This window comes from Alligator sinensis, unplaced genomic scaffold (genome assembly GCF_000455745.1).
Source record: "Alligator sinensis unplaced genomic scaffold, ASM45574v1 scaffold217_1, whole genome shotgun sequence".
In the NCBI taxonomy this organism is placed as follows: Eukaryota; Metazoa; Chordata; order Crocodylia; family Alligatoridae; genus Alligator; species Alligator sinensis.
In genome coordinates, this window is record NW_005842937.1 from 533,200 (window position 1) to 550,308 (window position 17,109).

Consider the following 17,109-nt stretch of genomic DNA (forward strand, 5'->3'; position numbering starts at 1 on the left):
ATGTTCATGGTTTGGAATTAACATCTTCCTGACTGATCTTTGAGTTTAGTAAGAGAGAGCAGATGAGACCCATTGGGTTGAAGATTCCTCACCACTAAATAGCAATTTGTCTTACCCTGTGTAACAGGGGACAGCTCAGGGTCGAGTCTCAATGTCAGCCCACCCACCTGTCTGCCCTGTCTCACCTGCCACAACTTGTTGTATAAATAACTGGTGTTGAATACGGAAGGCTGCCCATTAAATGCCCTGATGCCTAGGGCATTATACACAGCTCCGATCTCTCCTATAACATGTCCCATGCCTCACAGATGGCATCGTAAGTTGGTTATAGCACCGGCCCAGGGCCGGGTCAAACTCTGCCCCTTGTAGGGCCTCTAACATTCGGCTCAAACACTTTACCCTTCACAGGGTCTCTTTCATACCACACCCTCTCACAGGGCCTCTTTCACTCCACCCCCTGTGACAAGGTCTCTTTCATACTTCCATACTCTTTCACACTGCTCCTCACTGGGCCACTCTCAACCTGCCCAAAGGTGTTCTGCCATGCCCTGTTAGAGTGATTTCTGTATATAATATAGCACAGTTAAGAAGACAGAGGAAAAGCCCCAGCAGCTGTAATATCACAGCATACAGAATGCATGGAGCTAATTTAGACAAGCTTTTCGTCTCCACAGCAGGTCTATGACATCCACGCAAAAAACAAAGTTTTATTTCTTATCTTTGCTCTGGCTCACAGAGCTCATTGTACCCCCTAATGAACCAACCACCAGGCAGCCACATGTAGCTCTTACATAATTTCATCTGGCTATAAAAATAAGAAAGTATATTTGTATTAATGCCTGACTAGTGATGGAAAGAGATGTTAAACAAGTGAAATTTAATGTTGAAAGGCAACAGTTGAGTTTTAGTCTGATTTTATATTTAAACACCTCATTCCACATCACAGGAGGACCATAAATATTGCTTTGTACAGAAAATATTTGATCAGGAAGGGTAAAGTACTGAACTAATACTCTTTAGGATACTAGGGAACCCAAATTACTAAAATCATAGGATCATCCATTTTGATTACATACAATGCTGAGCTAAGCCTTTTCAAACTATGACTTTTCAAATATAAATGGTGATACTCATATCTTTATTGTAGGCAGATATACGTAATCCATACAACTAAATTTAAAAGGCCTCTTTATAAAAAGCAATTCTAAGTGAATAGGACTGCAATTGTCCTTGAAAAAAGTTCTATGTAAAAAACAAATGGTATAACCATAGCATAAAAAACAAGCAAGGCTTTTGGATCATTAGAATATTGCCATTCCAAAAAGCATGATAATTTCTCATTTTGAGCTTGGGGCTTATTTTACACACTTGCCCTATTATTGATTGATTCAGAAACATGGCTATTTTAAAAAAAAATCCTTGGTTTAGTTTCTAAGGGCCACAAGGCACCCCAGTCCCTAAAGAACTGTATACCAGAGCCAGATCCGGCTCCTGGCCCTGTATTATCCAGTTTGTGAGCCTCCCCATGGTTGCAGAAATTGGGTGATGGGACGGCAGTGGCACTGCTCCCCCACTGCCAGTTTCCAGACCCAGGGAGCCCCGGTCCCTGTGCAATGAATCAGACACCTGATCCTAGTACAGAGGGCGAGGCAGGGGTGGTGCCAGGCACTAATGACCAATCCCAGGGGGAACGGGTGGTGCTAGGCCTTAGGGCCTGATCCTGGTGTGCTGGGCTCGATCTGGCCAGTGAACTGGGACCACCCCACTCACCTGGCCTATAGGGTTGAGCACCACTGCTATACAGACACTGAAGGGAAACTGTTGAAATGCATCTTTCAAATCCTACATTCTGCTAATATAAAGATCTTGGCTTACCATGACTGCAGCGTCTTTCTTTAGTCTCACTGAAAAAGTCCAACACTAAAGGACGAACAAAAACAAATGAACCATGTTCTGCTGCACAGACTACACGCAACTATTATTCACAACCCACAATAAAAGAAAACCCTCATTGACATTTAATTTTTAAAAAAAAATTAATCAAGCTTATTTATTTCAGGTTGGGGTACGTTACCTGCCTTCATTGCAGAAATAAAACCACAAAACCAACTCACAAGAGTTTTTCCCAGTAACACCTGGTGGTTTTTTATGTTAAGGAAATGAGTGAATTCTTTCTAGTTGGAAAGCAGGGATGGAAGAAACATCATACATATTATCAGAGTTGTACAGAAGAAATATAGGTTCTGATTTCCTACCTTTACTACCCCTTGTTTGGTTGAACGGAGCTCTCTGTTTAATACTTTCATTTTCCAGGGAAGAATTCCTACAAATGGAATAGAAAAGATGTTTCTTGTTTAATGAAAAGAACAGAACCCCAAAAAACATGTTTTACAAATCCCTATCTATCCAGTCTTAGCATAATGATATTACTTTTGGATATAAGTTCCCAGTACTAACAATCTCACCTGAAATTAGCTTCACAGAACAATCAAAGTTCCTAACAAACAAACAGTAGTCCACAGCAAGAAAAAGAGAAAAAGATGAAGTATATTTCACAAGAGAAGCTAAACAGTAGAAGAAAATAAGGGAAAATTGTATTCAAGAATGAAAGCAAAATCCCTTTATCTGTTTGTGTGTCACTTTTTTTACAAATATGCAGATCGGGTTACAATTTGTACACTCCCCCCTCCTCCCCCAAACAAATGAAGACTTGTGGAATGGCATACTCCTGGATTGAGGTCAGTATGGGTTTATACAAAGGAACAAAGCAAACACAAGTAATATTATCCCATGCATTTGTATGTATTGGCTAATCCAAAACTAAATTATATGCTTAACTGTTATGAAACATGAAAATCTGGTCTTTAACAAATGAGGACTAGCTATCTGCAACCACTCATAAATATGTCAGCAGCTCCAGATATGTTAAATCAGCACATTTCTTGTTAAAATTAGTCAAACCCATTTTTGGACATGATTGGAGGGTGGCAATAGGCTTTGTCCTGTTTGCACACTATATGATTGATAGCGAGAAATGACAAGGAAAGAGTTTGCATCTTTTTCCCAAAAATGATTCCCTGTGAGGTCCTCCTAAGGAAAATCACTGTCAGAGAAACCTGTATTGTATCAGTTTAAGATCTAAAAAGGCACAAAACCATTCCCTGTGAAGGGTGGGGGACATCGTAAAAAGTTCATGGCCAAATATCCTAACTAATATTTTAATGTAACTTGCATAAGGAAATATTAAAAGGAATTGCTGAAATCTTTCACCACATAATATTAAACCATATAGAATTCTGAGATAGGAAATGAGGCTACTAACTCTTTCGTTGCTGGCAAATCAGCATCAGTAGGTGTGAACTTTGATCTTGTGCTACCTATATGCTGCCTTATAACTATTCATATTCACAGTCTCCTTTAAATGATGATTACAAATGTAGTAACATCCATGAAATGCTCCTTCTCACCTAAGTTTAGACCATTTCATAATCATTCTGGATGAGTTTCTGGAACTCTTCTTGTTTCTCCTGTAGAAGGAATTCAGAAAGCTCACTAACTTCACCAGAATAGTTAAAATTGTACAGGGTTCAGGCTAAGGCTCTTGGATCCATGAGCAGTAAGCTGCAATATTACACAAAGTCAATATAAACAGGACATTTTTCAGTCATTCTCCTTACCTGTCATCTTGTAATGTAAAATGAGTAGTTGGCCATACAACTGGAACAAAATGGAAATGGATTTTACACATACAGATACAAAGAAACAATTAAGGAGATTCACTGAAAAACTGGCCCCAAATCTGTAAAAACTAGAACAGTCCTGATGAGATACTCATCAAGGCTCTGAACTTCAAGCTTAATCAAAGTTAAAAAAAATGCTTAAATAAGGTATGGGATGAAGCTTGATTTACCTCTTTCCACCTTTCCAGTACTCCTAACTATACCCATACAGATAACACCAATGGCAGATGGTTACATACTTGGAACCATGAGGTAAAACGATCAAGATTAACCATTTCCAAAACAGAAGCTTCTATTCAGTGAATCAGCAAAACTTCTCTTTTAGTGCAGCTACTACAGGTAATTTGTGAATAGGCAGGCTGACCTATGCCATGTAATAGAACAGGGGGGACTGACCTTTCTGGCAAGCATACCACAGATCAGCCCCACACCCTTCCTTTGATCCCTTTTCCCTGCCCAGTTACCTGTTCTGCTTTCTGCTCCCCGACTGATCTGTTGTTTTGCTTTCTACTTCCTGCCCTGCGTTCCCTGCTCAATCTGCCCTGGTGCTGCATGTCCCCTCCTCAGTAAGCCACATGTCACACACAGAGACTGCCCATGCCACTTGTGATGTATAAGCTGCAAGTTGGCCAACCCCGTAAATAGAAGGTGACAGCACATGACCATACACAAATGTCCAACTTGTAGGAAAAAAAAGTTATGGCACTTTATCAAGGTGGATAAGCGGTGCAGCCTAAATTAAAAAAAAAAGCAGACGATGACTGGTAAGCTTTGATAGACAAAGCTAAAGTATTTTGGCAAACTGGCAGAGATCATATACCATATTTTCTCACATACCATACTCCCCCAGTGAAGACATGTTCCTTCTTTTTGGAAGGCAGATTATAGGCGGGAAGGGAGGGGAGGGAAGTGAAGACACTATTAATTTCAGATGCAGCATCTTTGACTTGGTTTTTATAGATAGGTAACAAGAATAATAAAACTTATTACTTACAGCAATTACTCAGAACTTTACATTTTCAAACTGCTGTATAAATATTAGATAACCTGTGCAGTGCCAAGTCACTAACAAATTAAAAGATAGGTCAAGTGAAATTAACTTGCTGAAAGCCACCCCTCGAGTCAGCACCAGAGCCAGAACTGGAACAGAAATTTCCATCTATCCCAAGGTAATCTTTATGAACTCTGGTAAATACTGTACCTAGTTCTTATGGGAGTCAAAAAAACCTTGCATAATTCTGTTGAAATTTTCTAGAAGAAATCCATCACAGTCCCATGTTACTTTCTACATCAATACTACTTGGCATTAGAGGGAAAAGTAAAGGGGCCAAAAATGCACTTTATGTGGAAACACAATTCCAACCTTAACAACAGAATGGCTTTCATAATTAGTCACAATGACCAGCATCTCATGTTGCAAATAACCATACATTCACTGAAGTAAAAAGTACCACTGAAGTTACTGGAGCTACACACTATGTAGAAATATTATCAAAAAGCTGCCTTACCATCCAACCAAATTTGTGTGTGCCTCTTTATTCCTGAACTGGAACTGTTCAAGTAAATTGGAAAGAAGCCAATGTGCTGTCAGGACTGAACCAAGTCTTCTCATTGGGTCCACCATGTGGTAAAGGTCATGCAGCAAATTCTGAATCTTAGGAACTGAAGATGGGAAAAGCTGAGAAGAGAGATGTTGAATAGGAACTAAATTAATAAAGTAAATTACTACTTATGGCTAAGTACAGACAGTCAAAAAGCTCAAGGCTGAATTGATTCAATCTTTGCTCTTTGCAGGTTAGTCCAAACTGCATAGACTGAACCAATAATTTGATTCCGGAAATACAGTCACATGCCTGCAGTGGCCCAGGCCAGAAGCCGGTGGGTGCTAGAGTACACATCCCTTTTGGCTGGAGCAGACAGCTTGGGCCAAGCCTAACCTGCCCACCCTGCAAGATGCAAAGCATTGTGGGTTGCTGGTGGACTGAAAATTAACTTGAATCTAGAGGGGATCTGGGACAGAAGTTCAAAAAAAAATGGTTTAACATAAATCAGTTAAGTCTGATACTACATCCATCCAAGTTTATTTTAAAGTGGTTTTGACCATTTTGAAAGCAGTTTATGTGCCCTGAACTTCTGGGCTAGCGACAAACATTCAAAAAGCTTGAGCCTGAATTGATTCAATCTTTGCAGGTTAGTCTAACCTTCAGAGACTGAACCACTTTGCAAGTGGATAGACATTCACTTTTGATTCAAGAAGTGCAGGCACATGCCTGCAGTGGCTCATGCTAGAAGCCGGGGGGTGCTAGAGCGAGCCCTCCCTTCCCCTCCATATTGCTAAGCTAAGGTGGGGTGTGGCCAGGCCTGGCAGGACACTATGATTAGGGAGAGGTGTAAAACCCCACCCTGGCTTGCACAGTCCCCAGCCACGGTGTGCCTGGAGGAGGAGGGGAAAGCAGCCCTCTCCAGGCTTTTTCTCCAGCTTACTGCTCAAGGGGTGGATATGTTGCCAGACCCCAGTCCCTGGCTAGCACTCTGAGGCAAAGGGCAGGGGGTGGGGGTGGGGGTGAAGGAGAGCTGCTTCTGTGGACTGCATGCATCTGTTGATGATCCTGAGCTTTTCAGTTTCCCTTTTCCTGCCTTTTCATACCGTCTACGGGTAAATATGATATCTTTTATTGGACCAACTAAAAGATACCAATACCCCTATATCTAGCCATGAACTCACTTCCTTTACCAACAATCACCTCCATCTGTCCCATGTCTTTTCTTAAACTGAAATTCCTTACTGGCCATAACTTCTCTCTATACCCCTTGACTTGCCCCTCTTCCCTTGTATGTCTTCTTCCCCCTAAGCCAATATATTCAGTTGTCAAGCCAATCTATATCATCTATCCCTCCTCCCATTTAACTCTTCTTTCCTTCCCTTCCCCTCCCCACTCCGCCCCAGCTTGTCATTTGTCTGCCAATCCCAAAACCTGGTACTTAGCAGCCCTGAAGGAGATTCAGAAACCATGTAGACTTCCTATAGCCCTGATATGGGCTTTGATAATTTTTTTCTGCTTCTTCCTTGCAAAGTCACGTTGCTCCTCCCCTCATTGAATCCCATGCCTATAAATGCCAGCATTTTTTCACATCCACTGATGCTTTCCTAAAGCTCTCACCACTCCTACATTCTCTTCACTCTGCACAGGATCTCATTGATCAGTCAGTCTTTTCCTTGGACAAAATCTTTCATCATCTCTCACTCCTCTTCTCCTCAGAACTTATTTCTCCTGACACTGACAAGTCTGGTTTGTACTCACTGTAGTCCCTTCATCTACCCTATTTCTGCTCCCACTGCCACTCTGTCTTCACCTCTCCCTGAAAGTCTCAATTCTTCTATAGCTCCTTCCCTGCTAACCACCAGTATATTTTTGATTCCTCCATTTTCAGGAAATGGCCCTTCACACCATGAGTTCCTGCCAGCTCCCGTTTCATTTCCCTCTCTCTTCCCCTCTACTCACTGGGCACATCTACACGAGCCGCCCACTGTGCAGTCATTTAGTATTTGTATAACCAAGTACTAAATGACTGTGCAGTAATCAATATTACTATACAATAGCATCCTGGCATGGTCGCCTAGTGACACTTACTGCACAGTAGCTCATTACTACTGGGCAGCAGCGTCATGTCAAAGGTCATTCCTGGCAATGCTACTGCATAGTAGTAATGAGCTACTGTGCCGTGTCTCATGTAGACACAACCACTGAATCTGTGTTTTATAACCATTTCCTCAACGTCCTTTTTTTTTTTACCCCAAGCACCCTTCTTTCTCCACCCCATGGAAGACATACTCAAAGAGGTTTTCAATTAATCAGTTTCCACCCTCTTAATAAAGTAGTAATATGATACCCTACATCTTCAAAGTAGGAAATATAATAGACAGTTAAGGGCCCCAGGTGCCACCAATGACTATCAGATCTATGTACCTGTGGACTCAAGGGACTAGATCCTAAAGAGAAGTAAACTGCTATAAACCCTTAGGTGAGATTGGTCTTGATTCCTGGAACATAACTGGATTGTCAAACAAATTACCTGACCCATTTTGGAGAACTTTAATGATTTTGATATTGTGATTTTACAAAAGACATAGTGTAGGAAAATGGTATCCACTCCTCAGCTTATTTCATTTTATAAAAATGGCTGGAAGGGCAGATCCCAAAGGGTACCTGCAGGAAGGCTTCATCATTACACTTCCCTCAATAAGGAGTCTGACCAAGGGATTAAAATTAAAATAGATTCTAACTGTCTACCAGCAGTCCTCACTACATTTCATGGTAGACCTCCCTTAATTCATATTCATGCTTACTTCCCCTCACTCTCACTAAAATCTGATGCAAACTTGAAATGGGAATTGTTATATAACACTCTTGAGATGATCCAAAACAAACGTCCAGAATTAGAAATAATAGCAGGAGATTTTAATGCTAGAATGGGTGGCACCAACAATCACAATAATGAAGATGTCACTAATGAAATATGGAGAATCGCCGCGGCAACCTTATGTGATAAAAAGCTAAATGAAGGAGGGTGATGTTTCTTGAAATTCATTGCAGAAGAGAATTTTAGAATGCTTAATGGATGAACTGGCAAAGATGTACCTGGGACATTCACATTTGTTACGGCTAAAGAAGCAAGCATGATAGATTATATATTATGAGAAGCATGTGTGTGGTTCAAATATAAATCATTTGAAATATTACCATGTCTGAAAAGTGACCACTTCCCCCCCTCTCAAAATTCCATTAGAATCTTATGGGTAGCCTCCCCCAAAAACTATACAAGTAGCCTCCAATTTAGAAATAATAAATAAAAAGAGAATTAAACAGAATAATTAGTTACAAGAAAAATGTGTTGCTATACTTAAAAACTCCTTCTAAGGCCACTCATTTCATTCTCAAAGACAAGAACACCAAGATGTAATTACCCAATATGAAACAGTTATCCAACAGCTGGAAAATGTCCCCACAAAAGAGAACATCTTTGCTGGGAATAGGCAGTATTGGTACCACAATTCCCTGGTTTGAATAGGAATGTTCTAAAGTTAAAGATTATTCAGTAGAGGCTTTGGAGGAATACAAGTCTAAAATGGCTGTACTAGCTTCCAACAGATCAAGAAGATTAACAGGACACAAGAAAAGAACAGAAAGAAAAAGAAACAATATCAAATGAGGCTATCGGAGGAACTGGTAGCTCTAGGGGAAAATAATGATAAGTGATGTTTTTAGCACATTATAGCCAAAGGGACAAAAAAATTAGCTTAATTCCTGATGTATATTTCCCTGAAGACACATGGGTCTTGTTTATTAAAAGTAAGTTTAAGAACCTATTTGTACATGGTGAAGGATATGGTGGCTTCTCACTGAACAAAACGGTATGTGTTAAGCTACAAGCAGATCACTCTCTGATCTCTGATTCTCAAATAAGATCATATATATCCTTACTGAGAAAGGGAAAGGCTCCTGGCCTGATTTTCTTCCCTTCAGAAATCGTTGAGGAATTAACTGAGTGGTGGTATTCAAATCTGACCAAAATTTCTAATATATTATTTTTAAAGATATTTATCCAAAGCTTTGGGATGAAAATAGAATAGACCCAAATTTTTAAAATGGTGATAAGAGATCCTGCATCATATTGCCCCATTAGTCTTATATGTATTCCTGCCAAAATACTTGGGAGAAATTTCCTTTCTTATCTTCAGACATGGATCTCCAAAAATAATACTTTGAGAGAAGAGCAGACTGGTTTTAGAGAAGGTTATTCTTCTAGGGACCACTTGTTAGTCCTGCACTATTTAACATCTAAAGAAGTAAAAAGACAAAAGCATTTCTATGTAGTTTTCATAGTTTTCAAGGGAGCATATGACTCCATAGGCAGCTTAAAATTATGGAAGAAACTGGCAGTTATATCAATGGATAAAGCTCTCCTACAATTAGTCATTTTACTATTCAAACACAGCATCTAGGGTGTGTGAGGGAATGGCAGTGCCTCATCCAATAGTTTCCCAACAAAGATAGGGGTATGACAAGGATGTTTGCTTGATCTGCTACTTTTTAATTTATTCTTGAATGATCTAAAACAGGTGTTAATAGGTGTCACGACCCAGTGATTTTTTGTGCCTCGGCACTATGGAATTTCCTAGCCACATGAGAGCTCCTTTGCACAGCAGAGTGTTCTGCTGCAATTAAGAGCCTGCATACAGGAGAGTTCCCGCCAATTTGCAGTTTCCTTTGCAGGATGCATTTCTTCTTTGCAGCACAGAAATGCACGGTGCAAAGAGTTCCCGCTATTCGGATGCAAATTTGTGCCCCGCTATTGGCCAGTGCTAAATTATTCACACGTGGCGGCTAGTAATTGGCTCGCTGGCCGTTTAAAATTCCGCGCGACTTCCGCCCAAGTCAAAGAGCTTTGAGCACGCTGCAGAGTGCCTCTGAAGTTATCTGACTTGCGGCTGCCGATCGATAGACTGATCACCTATCGATCTTTCTTCCCATCACCGAGCGCAACCCCGACGTACCCCTTTCCCCGCCGGCTTCGAATTGCGGATGGATTAACTGGCTTGGGCCCTGCCAGCTGGAGCAACTCGTGTGGTTGTTCCGACGACCAGACCACCTGCGTCGTGATTGCAAGCGGCGTGAGTAAAGTTTTTTACAACCAATAAGTTGTGTCTGCCTCTCCATTCACCAGCCCGCCCTGACGTACGAGCGTAACTCGAGTCGGCCCTGGCCGTCCGAGACAATAGGGAATCAGTTCCATGCATCCATGACTTCGAATGACCCCAACCCCGTCTTGCTTTATACAGGTGATGCATTAATAATGTCACAATCCCAAATAAGTCTCCAAATATTACAGGATGCTTTTCAGCAGTAATGAACTTTAAATAGCTTGGAAATCAACACAGTTTAAACCAAAGTATTGTTTTTTGGGAATGAAAGGAGGAAACAAAATTGTTATTTACAGAAAAATGAAACTAGAGGTAGCTTCTGTGGCGGGCCAGTAGGGGGCGCTCCTGCATTCAGCCACCCACCTCACTGCACCCAACCATCTTCCAGGCTCTGAGTGCCTCCCTGGGGGTGCCTCACATCTGGCCAACCCCCTTCCTGGAGCACACCCACTAGCCTGGGGGATCCACTGCCACCACCCAGGGCTGGCCTTGATTCTGGCTCTGTGCACCCTGGGAAACACAGGCCTAGTAGCCCTCGAGGGTACTTGATTCAGTTCAAGAACTTGGGATGCTTCCTTCCGTCAGAAGCACAAGTAGTGGTCTCCCTAAGCCAGCCGAACCAAGGGGACCCCAAGGCATAATCTAGACCCACTCCCAATAAGTCTCCCACACTAGGTACAAAAGAGAACTTTATTGGTTACAAGGGGCAGGGTTGCAATAGGGTACAGGGTAGAGCAATATCAGAGAAATCCTTCCCTCTGGAGGCAGGCAGTTCCTTGATCATGAGTTTTGAGAGAGAGCAAGTTTCAGATGGTTCAGCTCTTCTCTCTCTCTGAGTCTTCCTCATGGCTGCTGCCCCCTCCTCCTGGGCAGTCCTTAACTTATATAGCCCTTGTGACCTCATTTACCTGGTCCAATGGAGGCCAGCACCTGTTGGCTGTCAGCCAACCAATTTGAAATGCATCACTAGTTGCTGGGCAGACTGGCAGTTCCTAGCTTCCCAGGGAGCAAGCCCCTCACCCAGGTATGTGATACCAGTCATGTAGGCAGAGGGAGCAGGTTTCCCCCCTCCCTCAGGAATGTATCCAACTCAGGTTACGTAAAGAGATAGGGTAAGGTGTGTATCCTCTGCTGGGCCCATCCTAATCAAATTGTCACAGAGCAGAGTTTATGGTGAGAAACAGAGGAGGCCTTCTGCCACAGCTTCTTCTTTTAAATACCTTGGGATCTACTTTAGCAAAAATCCAAGCTGAGATAAGTACAGTGAAAACGTAAATACAAGAGCAAAATCATCTTTTTACAATAAAACAGGCAGAAGAGTTTTCTTGAAGCAATAAAGATCTATAGATCTAAAGTGGAGTCCATTTTATTGCATGGAGGAGAACTTTGGGGTGCTGACCTTATGGTTCACCCCAAACCCTAAAAGATTTCTAATTACTCTTTAAAGGATGCTTTTATCTCTACCTAATTTTATGATAGGGGGCTCACGTGCTCTGAAACCAGACTGATAAATGTGAGCACCTCAGTTCAATTAAGAACTGTAACCTACTGAATGAAAATCAGATCTTTTATGCCTACCCAAGAAGTACCTTCTAGAAGCCTTTCCTTTGCCAAATAAACCCTGGTTTGAATGGTTAAACAGCTCTATAGCCTCCAAACAAATGACCTAAGAAATGTCCTGAAAAAGTCATTGACCCAATATTTCCTCTCAGCTGAAAACAAGACATTAATTTAAGAATCAAAGACATGAGCATGAAGACAGATATGCTGGCAGTGATATTATCTCAAACTTCCCGTCTCCCCACACCCCCACTTTTTTTTTTTTAGATTAATAAAACACTCCTTTGGCCTACTAGAATGCTGACTGTGGTGCAAAACTACAAACAACGAGACGCTGTACCTAAATTGAGATACACTCTTCCTTGTGTCAGACCCATATTCCAACAGAATACAGTCTTGTGAGAAAAATGAGAGTGATGATTTAAATCCTTAATTGTCTCCTTTTTTTGAAAAATAAGAGGAAAATGGATCTCTCCGTTAATGGGAAATTTCAAATACTGAGCTAATGAAGGTAAAATAATCTGGCTTCTCTCTAATACTTAGGAGTCTGTCCTATACTCTGTAGGAATATATGCATTATTTGCACAAAGAAAAAGGGCCAAAATCAAATGGAATTTTCCTATTTTGTTTTATCATTCACTGCTTCATATTATTTTATCTTTTATACCATCATACACTATGTCCTGTTTTAATTTTGTGTAAGCTTGTGAAATGGTCTGTGTTTTTTAGTAAGAACAGTATATTGTATACTGTTTTGCGAAATGTATACTGTTTAAATGTATACAATTTTTATTGCTGATTTTATTGTACTGTTTTGGTAAAATCCATAAATAAACTGCTACTACTACTAGAGGTAAGGGTTTTTTTCATAATACCTTTTATGAGACCAACTTTATACTTGGGAGAGAAGTTAGACAAGACGTCAGACAAATTGCTTTTTCTCAGGTCTTGGACAGAAACAGACACAGCTTGAGCTAATAACAGCATCCTAACCCCTCCTAAAAATTGCATACACGTATACTGCCATGGTTGAAAGACGAGTCCTAATGATGTCTCTCTTTGGTCCACTGCTTTCTTCCCATTACATCTAAAGTGGTGTTGTTTTTTCAGTGTTTCATTCATGATATCCATGCTGCAGACTTTCATAACTACACCTAGCTTTCTCTCTCTTTTCAGTCTTGCAGCTCATCCCTCAGCCTTCCTCTGATGCTTTGTTTTGGATATCTCTTGTTATCTCATTTGTCTTTCCCTTCCCCACTCCCTCCCCTAGTCCATCTAGAACATAATTCGCCCGGCTTCCATAATTCTGCTTTGTTTCGACCATATCACACTAATTCAACCTCTCTGCTCACACTCCTTTCTCCAGTTCTGGTTATCATCTTTAAAAGGTGCTGTGTAACTCTACTGATCCTGATATATTAACTGCACCATCTTTTGCCTCCACGTTTTCAGGGATGCCACCCTCAGTGCCATATTTATTTACTTCTCACAGAAGCATCATCACATCTTTTATTTTGCCCTCAACATCCTCTTCACATTTGATCTGCCAAGCTGCTCTTCTCTCCTCACTGAAACTCATCTTTTCCATGAGCTTCACAGTTAGTCAGTTAAGTGAAATTCTGTTATGTTATATTCTTCTTGCACTTATTTTTATTTTTAAAAAGATTAACAGAATCCCCCTCAAGACCAAGCTAAATAACCCTTATCTTTTCAGCTTGTTTGCCTTATCCTTTCAGCCAGTACCTTATCAACCTGTTTGCTGCCCACACACATGGCATCATGGCTAAAGTAGCAAGACTGGTCCTGCAAACACATAAGCACTTAACCTTAGGCATTTCATAGCATCCTTCAAATATAATTGTAAGAGATTTTCACATGATAATATTCTAAAAAGGCAATAAAAATGATTTACACTACCAGCTCAAAATGGCCCAGATTCTTCAACTCTTTTACAAAATCAACCATTGAATTGATTTCTGCCAAAGACAGGCATTGCTCATGTTCCTTCTGGAAGTTTCCATCCTGTAAAAGAATGGACAGATTAGCTGGTAGACTGGATAGAGAGCAGTAGGCTTTGTCTATTCTTAACAGGCACATGGTCCTTTGCGAATCACAGCCAGCAAATACAAACCGGATCCCAATTTGTTTGCATCCAGGCCAGGGGAGAGAAAACTGGGAAAGCAAAGCCAGCTCCCTGATAGCTCTTTCTCTTCCCCAGTGTGCTAGGCAGTATTAGTTTCATATAGGAGAGAATCTAGGAATATACAACCACCACAAAGGGGCATGGAAAGGGTGTGTAGCAGAATGCTGACAAGCTGAAATAGTCCTGGTTTTGAATGTCATTGATCATTTGAAATCAGTTCTACATTTGCAAACTTTTTACATGACTAATTCATCATAAAAGACCATGTTAGGGGAAACTGTCACACTGGTAAAAAACACTGGTTTTACTTTATGTACAATTTCAAAATATTGCAGTTTTGAGAATTTGATGTTTTAATGGTAGAAGATAAAAAAAAAAATTCCATAAGAGACGGTATCATTAAATCTTTCTCATGGCTACATACAGGTCTGACTAGCATGACATACTTGCCGTTCTAAATTTTAATTTTACTGGAGAGCAGAAGTGCCCACAAAAGAAAAGGTTTTCATTTAGACTTTCATATTTCCAGTTAAATCATAATAACTAAATCACTTAAAAAATCTCCTCTTACCTTATTCACACTTAGTTTGTACATGCTTTCTAAAACTTCAAAGAAACTGGAAGTTGAAGATTTATTGGGTAAAAGAAATTTGAAAGCATCTTCAAGGAGAAATTGTTTTACAATTTGGTCCTGAGAATTCAAGTCATCACCAACTTGCAAGTCAAAGTGTTCGTGCACCTTGAAAAAAATGCAAATTAATTTACAGTATTTATACCATGTCAATGCTTCAGGATCAGGATCTCAGAAAACTGGAGATATTTATATACAAGACACTGTTGTGAATAAGAATAAGATGCACGCAGGAATACAAATAAACTAGTAGAATTTGACATATATAATTTCTAATAGATTAGAGAGGACTATAACATGACAAATACATAGTCATAGTCTGAAACAATCATACAACACAATGTTTGCTGACCTCTAGTGGACTAAGAAGAATATAGCATTGTCAGATCAATGTTTTAAATCTCTTTTTTTTAAAAATCTATTTTTTATATACTCAAAAAAGTAGTAAAAGATGTTAAGACAGCTAAAAAAATCCCTAATAAAACTCAAGAACTTATGGCTAAGTACAGACAGTCAAAAAGCCCAAAGCTGAATCGATTCAATCTTCACAGATTAGTCTAAGCCAAAGGTTCCCAACCCCTGGGCTGTGGCCTGGTACAGGTTGGCTGCTGGTCCGCAGGAGGTTGGCTGCTGGACCAGAAGTCTGGAAGTGACCGGCATACTGCAGAGTATAATACTCAGTGTAAAAAAGGGTTGGCTGCCGCTTTGCAGTATGCCGGTCACTTCCAGACTGCAGTTTGCCAGTCCTGTTTGCCGGCCCACGGTCACTTTTGGTCTGCAGTTTGCTGGTCCGCGATTTAGAAAAGTTTAGACCTCTGGTCTAAACTGTGTAGACTGAACCAATAAGCAAGTGAACAGATATTCACTTTTGATTCTGGATATACAGCCACATGCCTGCAATGGCCCAAGCCAGAAGCTGAGGAAAACTAGAGCATGACTCCCTGCTTGGCTGAAGCAGCAGAAAGCTTGAGCCAAGGCTAGCCCGCCCATCATGCGAAGCGGGTTTACAGGGGAGGTACAAAGCATCCTGGGATGCTGGGGGACTGCGAGTTAACTTGAGGCTGGAGGGGATCTGGGACAGAAATTCAAGAAACTAATTTAACCTAAATCAGTTCAGTCTGATACTACATCCATCCAGGTTTAGTTTAAACCAGTTTTGGCCATTTTGGGAGCATCCACACATGCAAGCACGTGCGTTTGCAGTAGCTCAAATAGAAGTGGTGCAAATTTGAGCTGGGGCTTTTTGCCTCAGCGCACATGCTCGGACATGCACTTTGTTGTGGAGCAAATTGTGCCACTTGGGGCAAAATAACCCTGCCTGGCTCCTCCCGGCTATGCAGCCAGGGGGAGCAAGAGCCCAGGGCCAGCACCTGTGCTGTCCCCAGCAGTATAAAAACTGCCCTGTCTTGGTGCCATCCATACAAAAAGCTGCCCTGTCTCTGAAGCTTCTGGGGCCCAGCCAATTAATACCTGGGGACACTACCCCTTGTGCCAGTTGGACTGCTGCGGCAGCATCCCACATCAATTTTTTAAAATACCCCCAAATCCATATTATTCCATATTTAAAACAAAAAACCACTCCACACACACACACATATATCTAGAGAGAGGGGCAACATGTGCCGAGCCCAGCCTGGTTCTGCCGGCCCTGGGGCTGCTCTTGCTGCCCAGCCAGTTTGGTCTTGTGGCAGCAGGACCCAGTGCGGCACGCGGGGACTGCTTGCCAGGCCCAGCCAGGTCCTGGGCCCCCTCTGCAGCCCAGTCTGGCTGGGCCCATGGTGACAGGACCCAATGCGGCATGCAGAGACCATGCGCCAGGCCCACCTGCGTCCTGGGGCCCCTCTGCAGCCGAGCCAGGCTGGGCCCAGATCCCTGAGGCTTGCTAGTCTGGGTTTGCACCAGATCAGGTTGCATGGCTCCAGGAGGCATGCACAGGAGCCGCACCTCCCAGAGCCCTGTGACCCGCTCCAGTGCAAGGCCGGACTAGCAAGCCACATGGGGCTGGGCCAGGTCCTCACCCCTCCCGCAGGCACAGGGGACAGAGCCAGGAACCGGCCCTGGGGCCTGGTCCATGATGATAGGAGCTGGCGCGGCACGTGGTTCCCGCGTGCCATGCCAGGTCCTGCCATGGCCGAACCCTTCCTATAGCTACAGGACCTGGCCCAGTGCATGGCAAACAGGCCCTTCCTATAGCTGCAGACCTGGCCCGGCCCCATGTGACTCGCTAGTCTGGCCTTGCACCGGAGCAGGTCACAGGGCTCCGGGAGGCACGGCTCCTATGCGCGCCTCCCGGAGCCGTGCAACCCGCTACAGTGCAAAGCCAGACTAACAA

At 42.1% G+C, this 17,109-nt stretch overlaps 1 protein-coding gene across 1 annotated transcript in view; it reads right to left on the minus strand.

Moving 5' to 3' along the window:
• LOC102371777 (cadherin-like and PC-esterase domain-containing protein 1) overlaps positions 1–17,109 on the minus strand; it is a 159,892-nt gene that overhangs the window by 134,420 nt on the left and 8,363 nt on the right. The window contains exons 3-8 of the mRNA XM_025192517.1: positions 14,718–14,885; positions 13,921–14,025; positions 5,249–5,418; positions 3,468–3,527; positions 2,256–2,323; positions 1,876–1,920 (exon numbers count right to left, since the gene is read on the minus strand). Of these exons, the coding sequence (XP_025048302.1) occupies positions 1,876–1,920; positions 2,256–2,323; positions 3,468–3,527; positions 5,249–5,418; positions 13,921–14,025; positions 14,718–14,885 (616 nt within the window). The remainder of the gene's footprint in view (positions 1–1,875; positions 1,921–2,255; positions 2,324–3,467; positions 3,528–5,248; positions 5,419–13,920; positions 14,026–14,717; positions 14,886–17,109) is intronic.